The following is a 12,656-nucleotide window of genomic DNA, read 5'->3' as shown; positions in this document are numbered from 1 at the left end:
ATATATATATATATATATATATATATATATATATATATATATATATATATATATATATATATATATATATATATATATATATATATATATAAAACACTCACTCACTCACACACATACATATATATAAACAAACACACAAACATCATCATATATATATATGATGTTTGTGTGTTATATATATATATGTGTGTGTGAGTATATGTATATATATATATATATATATATATATATATATATATATATATATATATATATATATATATATATATATGAAATCATTCCCAGTCCCACTCTCACCCCTGACACCTCCATATTATACAGCCCGGACATCCCCAAGGGCAATAAGGGCCTTACCTGGACATGGACGGGACACCCCGATGCGTCGTGCTGGACGGGCAAGATGTGTAGGGGATCGATGGGCAGCGCCTTGGGGTCTATGACGTGCGTGAAGGCTGGATCTAAGGGCGTGAGGGCGGTCTCCCCCGGGATGAGGGTGGGGTCGATGAAGGGCGTCCAGTGCACCGGGATGGTGATCATGGGACCCCCCGGATACGCCTGCTGCATCACGACTCCCGCCAGCGGAGGTCCGCCGGGCTCCCCGGCGAAGATTTCGTTGGGGTCTGCAAGAAAGGTCACGACATTATGAGATGGTGATACTCGTCTTGGACGGGACTTCACAACACTACTAATATCCTAAGGGTGCGTTAACACACACACACACACACACACACACACACACACACACACACACACACACACACATATATATATATATATATATATATATATATATATATATATATATATATATATATATAAACTAAAAACAATAAATATTACAAAAAACTGCCTACACATTAAATTTAACAGATCGTAACGTTTAATCTCTTGATTAGGAAAGTTAACGATAAAAAAGTTTCATTTCAGCTTATAACTAAAGGAGTATATACTGTGTGTATATGTATATATATATATATATATATATATATATATATATATATATATATATATATATATATATAAAATAATTGTCATGTTAATCAAGCGGTACATTTACCTACGTTGATTCATGTAATGTGTAATTATATAACATTTTACAATTATATACGGTACTTGTTACACGAATGTGAAACTCAATAGAAATCATGTACTGCTATTGAAAAGAATGTCCCATACGATGCGACACTGATTATATATATATATATATATATATATATATATATATATATATATATATATATATATATATATATATATTATTCTTTTTAACAGCAGTGCATGAATTCTGTGGAGCTTCACATTCGTTTAACAAGTACTGTCTATAATTGCTAGGGCTATATAATTGCACATAACATGAATCAGCGTGGATAAATGCACCGCTTGATTAACGACCCAATCAAGAGTATTTATCGCTACGATCCAGAACTCCATTAATGTAAAATCCTGCGTAATGTCATAAAAGGCCGTATCAACTATGCCGCAGATTTGATTTGCACAGCTGCTGCTAAAATTGCTCTCGAAATGATTCCGGCGGAATTTGATTTGCAACCGTGATATTATTTCACAGACGGTTCCTATGTTCGCTAATATCTCATAATAATACCATGGATGCGATGCATTGCTACCCTGAAACAATTTATCTTGTATCTTAATCATTTCTTTATATTCTTATTTATTTATTCATTTATATTTTTATCTGTTTACTTATCCTTTTTATTTGCTAATAACTGATCTCTTTCTTTCTGTATTTCCTATTATCTTCTGTAATTTCTTTCAAACGATCACCATATGCTTTGGAAGATTGAATTTCGAGTCAGTGGCCCCGGTAGCCGTGTTTTAATATGAATAGGGGTTTACCTTCTGAATAATAATAATAATAATAATAATAATAATAATAATAATAATAATAATAATAATAATAGACAAAAGGCCACGGCTACTGAAAATGTTCATATCAATACTTTTGAAGGGGCAAAAACGCCTCTTCTCGTGTACAGTAGTTGTTCTGAGAAATATTAGTACAACGATCGCCAGTTCTTTAGCTATCAAGACCTTCTTCCCCTTTCGTCAGGTGAAATGTAAGTGCTTACATGACTTCTGACGAAGGCGCGGAAGCCTTTGAAGGCAAAGGAATTGCGGGTTGTTATACCAACATGCTTCACAAAAACCTACTCAAGCGGGGTTTTTTCCCCTACTGTATTTGCCAGAATGTGATTGGTCTCTGCATGCCTTTTCTATCCTTGTCAGGATATCAGTACGGCCATATTTGAATCAGTTTCGTCCATTTTATTGTCAATTATAGGCTGTTGAAATAGAAAACGTCAGGATTTTTGTTTATTAGATGCACAGGGGACTAGTAACCCCATTTCCCCCCAAAATAGGCAATGTGGCCTTCCCCAAAAGGACTAGAAAAAGGCCCGAAGGTGACCATCCCACCGTCCTTTGCACTTAAAAAAAGTAACACGAAATTTGACCATCAGACGTCCAACGATTCCGAAGGACAAACCGATATGGCCCTGAGCGGATGATTCAGGCAGAGCTAAATTTAAACATGCCATAAATATATCATGTGGCAAGAATAAATTTGCACTGTCGCTACGCAGTGTTAATTATAAGTAGTCTGCTTAAAAATTGTCAGATTCAGGTTGTGCTTTCGAGTATACACAAACATAAGAATAGGCATCACACAATTCTGCTCGCGTCTAAAAGATTTCATGATCATGTATAGTTAATTACCTCTCTCTCTCTCTCTCTCTCTCTCTCTCTCTCTCTCTCTCTCTCTCTCTCTCTCAATGGAGTTACTGCAAAAGCAGACACTTGCATCCCAAGCGACCATAATCAGGCTACTCTCTCTCTCTCTCTCTCTCTCTCTCTCTCTCTCTCTCTCTCTCTCTCTCTCTCTCTCTCTCCTACTCAGCATACCATCCCCTTAACAAAACACAGAAAGGGCCTTTGATATTGGTCAGTAACAACAACAAGGTCATTCATTGACCCCAGAAAAAATTGTCATTCATAGCAGCATAAACCTCTCTCATTTGGATGTCAACCGACCCTTCCTGTATTAGTATGCCCGATCTATTACACTAGACAGTCACAAAGTCTCTCTCTCTCTCTCTCTCTCTCTCTCAAGGGAGAGCCAAGGGTGTATTCATAATTACCTAGCAAAACTGTTTCTGTGTATCTCGCTTCTACAACGAGAGAGAGAGAGAGAGAGAGAGAGAGAGAGAGAGAGAGAGAGAGAGAGAGAGAGAGAGAGAGAGAGGAGTATTCTTAATCACCCAGCAAAACTGTTTCTGTGTATCTCGCTTCTACAACGAGAGAGAGAGAGAGAGAGAGAGATTCTTAATCACCCAGAAAACTGTTTCTGTGTATCTCGCTTCTACAACAAGAGAGAGAGAGAGAGAGAGAGAGAGAGAGAGAGAAAGTCAATGACCTGCTCATCCTTAGGTTATATAAAAGGGACACAAAGGGGTATCAGTACAAACTTTTATTCATTTGTTTGTCCCTCATCTTATCAGCTTAATTAACTGGAGAGAGATATGTAGGTGACACTGGTCTCACTGAGTGACATGATTCTTTTTTTTTTTTTTTAAGAGTGGCATGAAGAAGAACTAAACTTACGAATGAAAAGGTATTAGAGGGCTTCGGAATCCACAGCGTTTATCAATAAATAATGTTTATCAGTAAGAATTTACATAATGAATTCATAACAGTGCATGTTCTATTAGCATACATTAGAATTTAGTTGTCCTAATGTGAAACGAGAAATCAATAAATAAATATACAAATAACTATATATATATATATATACACTGTATATATATACATACATATGTATATATATAAATACTGTATATATATAGGACAAGATATTAATATTAATACCCAAGACAAATGAAATGAACTCGCAGTATGAAGAAGCATCATACTGAAGAAAAAAAAAAAATTTGGTAACATTATCAGAATAAAAGAATCTGCGCATTAACGTATAGACATGAGTGCTCTCTAGCAATCCCTTGAAACAGAATATACGAATTACGTAAGGCGCCCATCTAAGTTTTAAAGCGGATAACGAAACGAAGAACATTAATATGTAAAAAGCCACATCAATGTATATGAGCCATTGTATTTCCAAAATAAATGTTTTTTTTTTTTTTTTTGGAAATACAGTCGTTCATATACATTACTGTGGCTTTTTACTTATTATTTTCGGTCACATCATAGTGATCCCCCACAGAAGATTCACATTCGTTGCTAAACTGGTTTGGAAACGGTGTTGAAAAGACTTAATATAACTTAATGAACCAACTGAATCTACACACTTGCGCTCAAACAGACCAACTTTTAAGAATAAAATTAACAACTGACCCATTCTTAAGAATAATTAACAAAGACAATACAGTACCAAGTGATGGATATCGGTGCTCCCCAAGAAGACGAAATCTCAAATTTTGCCAACTGGCCTTCCTACTACGGGGGTAAAATTTTAAAGCGAAACTCCAGGGTGCCGACATAAATATTGGAAACAGATAATCAAGACTTCGCTGGCCGAAATCCATTAATGAGGGAGTTTCTGAAAAATTCTCTCTAGCAATGAAAACAAATATGAATATATTTTTATTGCGGACATTACTCAGATAAAGTTTTTCATCACTGAATAAATAAGTAACAGTGATAATGATCGTAAAAAAACTCCCTTTGGGTTATTTAGCATCTTTACAATAGGAAAAACATAAATAAATAAATAAATAAATAAATAAATATTAGTCATAATTATCATAAATAAAGAGCTCTTTTGGGTTATTTAGCACCTTAAGAAGGAAGAAAAGGCCCCCTTGGATTATTTAGCATTTTTAGAATAGGAAAAACATAATTAAATAAATAAACATTAGTCATAATTATCATAAATAAAGAGCTCTTTTGGATTATTTACCACCTTAAAAACCAATATAAAAATACTGAAATAAAAAAAAACAAGAGGTTCATTCAGACAAGAATATACGTCAAGGATAATATAAAACCTCACAAGCAAGATATTCCTTATTAGGTTACCAAATTCATACTTATACAAGGACTCACAAATAAACACTAACAATAACTATCATGCAAGTGTTTACTCTCCGTAATGGAATCTGTCTCCTAATGCATTGCCTACCTAACGCGTGGATGGTTTACAGAGGGCCTCTTATTCTCACCCTCAAGGCCAAGCGAGACGAGGTCTACCCAACTGGGTGGAGTCGCCTCCCACCTGGGGTAACTACGTAGGCGATGACGTATCTTAGAGGTACCTGCTGCTCGTTACGGCAATTCCCCTGCTGACGCAATAAGGAGGTACACAAAGCCCCGCCTTCATGGGGGATTTTGGAGGAAGTGAGCAGACCTTCTCTTTCTCTTGGCCTTGACCATCACTTATCCTTACATGTGTACAAATGCAATTGTGTACTTATGTGTATAAAATATACATATATACAGGTGTGAATGCGGGTTTATATGCTGCCACGTACTTATATATATATATATATATATATATATATATATATATATATATATATATATATATATATATATATATATATATATATATATATGTATGTATTTGACTGTGAAATATTTTCTGTTAAAAAAATTCCACCAAATATAAGGAGCCCATACAAATGTCAAAATGTGGAAAATAAAGGCTATATTTCAGAGACCAAACTGTTTCTCTCCTTTTCCACATTTTGGTGTTTGCATGGGCTCCTTATATTTGATATATATATATATATATATATATATATATATATATATATATATATATATATATATATATATATGTATGAATATATATCAATATAAATATACATATATACAGGGGTGATTGCCCGTTTATATGCTCCCACGTACTTCATATATATATATATATATATATATATATATATATATATATATATATATATATATATATATATATATATATATATATATTACTACTACTGTAAAACCTGAGATGATAATTGCCTTCTTTCATGAATTGTATTTCAGCTGCACATGCACTTTTTCCCCCATAAGAGAAGGTGATTCAGGAGAAAAAGATAACAGCAGTCACAGTTAAGTTCCTCTTTTAACAGCACGACAAGGCTTGAAGCCTCAGTGCAGAAAGCCCTCACAGCACCAGTCGCTTTACGCACACAGACACACACACACACACACACACACACACACACACACACACACACACACACACACACACACACATATATATATATATATATATATATATATATATATATATATATATATATATATATATATTATGTATGTTCCTTTTTTCCTTTTCCTTTTAGCATATGCTGTTTTTCCCTCACAAAGGGTTACGCCCTAAGGTGTTACCACTCCGGGTACCAGCAAGTATCTAGTTCATTTACCACTATAAAATAAGTTAAGTAATTAAAATCCCGGGAAACAACGTTTTGTTTTTTCTGTGACATCTTAATATTACGCCCAGACACTTATTACGACAATCTACACATAGGCTTCGGTGATACAATTCTAACCAAGAAACATCATTCAAAACATCCTTGTCTAGCTAAAACATCAAATGACACACATGTACAAAATAATCTGCACAGATGTCTACTTTAAATAACAAAAAATCCTTAAAAAAAAACACTGAAAATCTGACCACCTTTTACGCTGAGGTCTGACCCATAAGTCTGGCCGCGAAGAAACCCAGTCGGCCATTAAGGTCTCAGACCCCATTAACTCGGTTCTTTTTCTTCTCAAACCTCCCCCAACCCCCCCGCCAGGTGTTCGAACCTCGTGCCACTCCTCAGTTGTCGAAACTCGTCGACGATGGTCGAAGAAAAGTGGTGCGATATTGAAAACAGTACACCAATCGTTCAATAGTGTATTATCTACTCGACCATTTCTTTATCTATCTATCTAGACTATTTCTTGCGTCGTTTTCCCGTTCGTCCCTCCTTTTATAGATTTATCTATTTTATGTAATAAATGCTTTTATCAGCTGATTTTTATGTATTAATTTGTTACGTTATTTGGCGATAAAAATCTTCATGTACTTTTAATCTGTGAAGTTTTGTGTAAAACTGAATATAATATAACCTACCACTGCTACTATTACAAGTATCGCTTTAGGCTAAAGTCATTTAGCTTTTATCACAGTTATTTTTTTATTAGCTGGTTAGACTGACAATGCCAAGGCGTGTTAATACAAAAGCGAATATTTACAGAGATACTGAAGAACTATACAGAACATACGGTTGAATTCTCAAGCCTCACTGTTACCACTTGCGCAAATATGCTCGAACGGAATTTTTTTTCCTAAATTCTCGTAATACTTGAAGTCAAGATAAGATTACCGGGCCTTTGGTCATCGATTCATTGATTGATTTATACCGAAAACTCTCGTCGCATTAGATAGTAATTAAAGGTTCAACTGTTGGTAACTGTACATTCTGATAATATGATTATTAGGGTGCGTTGTGGGGGGGGGGTGTAGGGACAGCACTCTTCAAAGAGGAATAAAATAAAATATTATGAGTGGAAAGAGGTACAAAATGAAGACCATCAAGACTCTTAACATGAAAACATTTATTAATTATTATTATTTATTATCATTATTATTATTATTATTGATTTTGTTATAGTCATTATTACTGTCGCTGTCGTTGTTCTACATACTATTAATACAATTATTATTGTTGTTGTTATTATTATTATTATTATTATTATTATTATTATTATTATTATTATCAACTCCGATAACCGAGGAAGAGAGATCCACATAACTCCACGTGCATAAAACTTGACAAAAAAAAAAAAAAAAAAAAAAAAACACGCGACAAAGACCCTTGTAAGACAACCCAACAAAAACAAAAGGTGCCAAAACCGAGAGAAAATAAACAAGTCTCTTTCTTAATATCCCGAAGCGAGAGAACACTGAAGCACTTGAGAAAGAAAGATCCTCCGGAGACAAATCTCCTCAGAGGACATTCATCTAGCTCTGGGCACCAGTATTGTGAGGGCGTCCGCGACAGGGGAGTTTAATCTTGTCGTGGATATAAATTTTCTCTGCGTGAATTTGTTCCAGCGGGATGTAGTGAAATAAACGGATTCATAAAAGGATATAATACATAACGGTTTAAATAAATTGATTAATATTAATAAAAGGATATATACATAATGGTTTAAATACTCTGATTAATAATGGATATATGCATAATGGTTTAAAGACACTGATTCATAATGGATAAAATTATAACGGTTTAAATAAACTGATTAATAAATAATGTATCCGTTACGAAATAAATACACTGATTAATAATGGGTATAGTCATAAGGAAATAAATAAACTGATTAATAATGGATATATCCATAATGAAATAAATAAAGCGATTAATAATAGATGTATATATGAAATAAATAAACCGATTAATAAATCATATATCCATAATAAAATAAATAAACTGATTAATAATGGATATATACATAATGAAATATATAATCCGATTAATAAATGGACATAAATATAATGATATAAAACTAAGTAAAAACAACAAATAAATACAAAAATAAATAAATATAAATGTATCAGTAAATATGCAAACAACCAAATGAAGTCTTTCAAATGAATCGCGCTAAATTATATATATGAATATATAAAATGATAAAATAAAGAAAAATAAATAAAACAAACGTATCCATAAATAATTATGTCAACAATGAAACAAAATCTTTTAAATGAATCGCTCTAAATGAGACGTGAATAAATAAAGCAATAAAATAAAGAAAATAAATAAAACATAAATGTATAAATAAATATGTAAATAATAAAACAATATTTCAAGTGAATATCTTTAAATAATGATACATATAAATAAAATGAACAGCTCTAAATAATGATACATATAAATAAACAAAATCAAGACAATAAATAAAAAACAAATGTATACATAAATATGTAACAATCAAGTAGGCTACAATCTTTCAAATGAATAGCCCTAAATAATGGTACATATGAATAAATAAACCAAGAAGATAAATAAAATATAAATGTATAGATAAATATTTAAACACGCAAATGAGATATTTAAAATACCTCGCTCTAATTAATGATACATAAGAAGAAATAAATTAAGAAAATATAAATAACTCATAAAAAATATATATCCTATGTTTCTCCTTATCAGTTGATTTCCGAAATAGAAGACAGGTCCTTTTCCCCGTGGGCCATATTCCAGAGAACACCGAAAAGAAGAAGAAGAAGAAGAAGAAGAAGAAGAAGAAGAAGAAGAAGAAGAAGAAGAAGAAGAAGAAGAAGAAGAAAGAAAGAAAGAAAGAAAGAAAGAAAGAAAGAAAGAAAGAAGAAGAAGAGAATGCAATGAAAAGCGGACGAGAGCATTTAAGACATGAAGCTGCTATTATTCTTTCGACACACCTTTTATTACTTTCGCGCCTAATTACCCGAAGGAGCCATTAGATTGAAGGTAATGAGTTCAATTTATGGCGTTTCTTTTCCTTCGAACCGTTCCCTAATTCCATTTCGGATTAATTGCTTCCTCCTCCATCATTCTTTACTTATCTTATGATACGTTTTCTAAACTGACCTCTCTCTCTCTCTCTCTCTCTCTCTCTCTCTCTCTCTCTCTCTCTCTCTCTCTCTCTCTCTCTATATATATATATATATATATATATATATATATGTATATATATATATATATATATGTATATATATAATGTACCCGTATGTTTGTATGTTAGTATTCTAACAGCACTAGGACGTTGGATGATTCTCAAACACTTTCTGCTCACTTATACAGACTATAGAATTGCTGCATCACTAATTACAAGACAGTAAATTGCAAAAAACAAAATAATATAAAATAAAATTGCAGTATTGACACCAACAACGACAATAAAAAAAATCCCACATAACAGGAACTAATTTGTCTTGACACAGCGCAACAAAGGTAAAAAAAACGCGACAAGAAAAAAAATCGAAATAAAAACCACAGGCGTCAACAAAAACACGTAATGAAAAACAAGAGAACGATTTATATTTCACGAAGTCAAAGCTACGTTTCAGCTCCTGTAAGAATTGCACGGAACGTCTTCCACTCCTCCGGGAGTAAGATGTATCTCTTCGTGTTTATCCATTTCTTCGAATTCTTGTTTTTTTATTTTATTTCATTTTATTTTTTTTTTTGGTCTCTTGTTATCGCTCCAAGATTCGGTTACTGTTTGATGGGGAGGGGGGGAGGAGGAGAAGGGAAGGGGATGAGAAGGGAAGGGGGATGGAAGGGGAGGAGAAGGGAGAGAGGGGGGAGAGGAAAGGGGGAGAGAGGAGGAGAAGGGGAAGGGACGAGAAGGGAAGGGAGGGGAAGGAGAGGGGAGGGAGAGGGGAAGGGGAAAGAGGAGAAGGGGAAGGGGATGAGAATGGAAGGGGATGGGAGGGGAGGGGAAGGGAGAGGGGATGGAGAGGTAAAGGGGAAGAGGAGGAGGAGGAGAAGGGGAAGGGGACGAGAAGGGGAAGGGGGACGAGAAGGGGAAGGGGAATGGAGAGGGAAAGGGGAAGAGGAGGAGAAAGGGATGCGAGGGGAGGAGAAGGGAGAGGGGAGGGAGAGGGAAAGGGGAAGAGGAGGAGAAGGGGAAGGGGACAAGAGAAGAGGAAAGGGGATGGGAGGGGGAAGGGAGAGGGGAGGGAGAGGGGAAAGGGAAAAATTAAGTATACCTTAGTTTAGAAAGGGGAAGAGGAGGGGAAGGGTAAGGGGATGAGAAGGGGAAGGGGGATGGGAGGGGAGGGGAGGGGAATGGAGAGGGAGGATGAAGGGAGGGGGAATGGGTTGCTTCCCTTATCCGAACAGCTTCAAGGCTCTTGGCGAATCTTATACTTGACAATAAGAATTAATTTTTATAATGAACCAGTCTCGTGCAACATAACCCTATTGTTTCTATAATCAGCTTATTTCGTCAATGAAGACATTATCTTTTCGGTGACGAGATTATTGTCTACTATCATTTCTATACGAAAACTTTTGAATTTGTCTGCAGTTTAAGATTAGGTTGTAAGGGATTACATTAGTTTTCATTACGAAATCCGTTAAATGGTTTTCTTCAACGTTAAAAGATATTATCCCGTCCAAAACGATCTTATTTTTGCAATGATCTGAGCTATTCGAAAATGACCCTATTTTCTACATCATAGTTATGTAGTCATATCTGTAAAGATTGACCATATCCTTCCTGTGCTTGAGAAAGGTCTGTTAGTGGCGGACAAACTTTACTTTTCTTTCTTGGTGTGAACAATACAGATTTACTCACTTCGCATGATATAATATATATATATATATATATATATATATATATATATATATATATATATACATATATATATATATATATATATATATATATATATATATATATATACATATATATTTACACACACACATATTATATATATATATATATATATATATATATATATATATATATATATATATATATAAATAAAGGCATATTTCATTGATTCAGTTATACACACACACACACACACACACACATATATATATATATATATATATATATATATATATATATATATATATATATATATACATATGTATTTATTATACGTATATAATTCCTCCTTGCATACACTCACATACATTGTATATAAACAAAAATAGGAGCATTCAATTACTGTGGATTCCTTCAAATATATATATATATATATATATATATATATATATATATATATATATATATATATATATATATATATATATATATGTATATATATATATATATATATACGTATATATATACATACATACATATATATGTATACATACACACATACATACATATATATATATACATACATATATATATATATATATATATATATATATATATATATATATATACATATACATATATATACTTCCTATTCATTCAGCTATTTCACCCAAAATGACCCTCACCTTTGTACCAGAAAGTCCCCTTAATTTCTTTCCTCCCCTCTACCACGTCCCCTCGAGCAGGTCACGTTTCCCCTCGGAGTAGCGTTTAAGCGGGACCATCCTCTCATTTTGCATAATAATGTGCTGTTAGCAAGAGGGGAGGAGGAACGGCCATTTAAGAGAATAAAATAAGAAAATGCCCCAGATCGGAAAGTAGAATGAAGACGAGTACCTTCCGGTGGATCGATTTCTTTGAGTGTTGTTAGAGATTAAGGAAAATATATTTTTGGAATTTATAATCAGGAATGAGTTAAATCAATGAAATTAAAAATTTTTAATGTGAAAATTCGAAATTTGAACAAAAATGTTGGATATGAAAATAAAACACGTAAAAAATGCGCCGAAGTTTCTTCGGCGCAATCGAGTTTTCTGTACACCGTATAATCAAGGCCACCGAAAATAAATCTATCTTTCGGTGGTCTCGGTACAATGCTGTATGAGCCGCGGCTCATGAGACTTTAACCACGGGACGGTGGTGGCCTGTCCTATATCGTTGCCAGAAGCACGATTATGGCTAACTTTAACCTTAAATAAGATAAAAACTACTGAGGCTAGAGGGCTGCAATTTGGTATGTGTGGTGATTGGAGGGTGGATGATCAATATACCAATTTGCAGCCCTCTAGCCTCAGTAG

General features: G+C 33.8%; 1 protein-coding gene across 3 annotated transcripts in view; it reads right to left on the bottom strand.

The window, feature by feature from the left end:
* Positions 1-12,656, bottom strand: part of LOC136847365 (uro-adherence factor A-like) — a 584,194-nt gene that overhangs the window by 41,438 nt on the left and 530,100 nt on the right. For all 3 annotated transcript variants that reach the window (XM_067118973.1, XM_067118972.1, XM_067118971.1), the window contains one exon: positions 355-620. In XM_067118973.1, the coding sequence (XP_066975074.1) occupies positions 355-620 (266 nt within the window). The remainder of the gene's footprint in view (positions 1-354; positions 621-12,656) is intronic.

This window comes from Macrobrachium rosenbergii, chromosome 16 (assembly GCF_040412425.1).
Source record: "Macrobrachium rosenbergii isolate ZJJX-2024 chromosome 16, ASM4041242v1, whole genome shotgun sequence".
In the NCBI taxonomy this organism is placed as follows: Eukaryota; Metazoa; Arthropoda; class Malacostraca; order Decapoda; family Palaemonidae; genus Macrobrachium; species Macrobrachium rosenbergii.
This window is presented reverse-complemented; position numbering and strand designations above follow the sequence as displayed.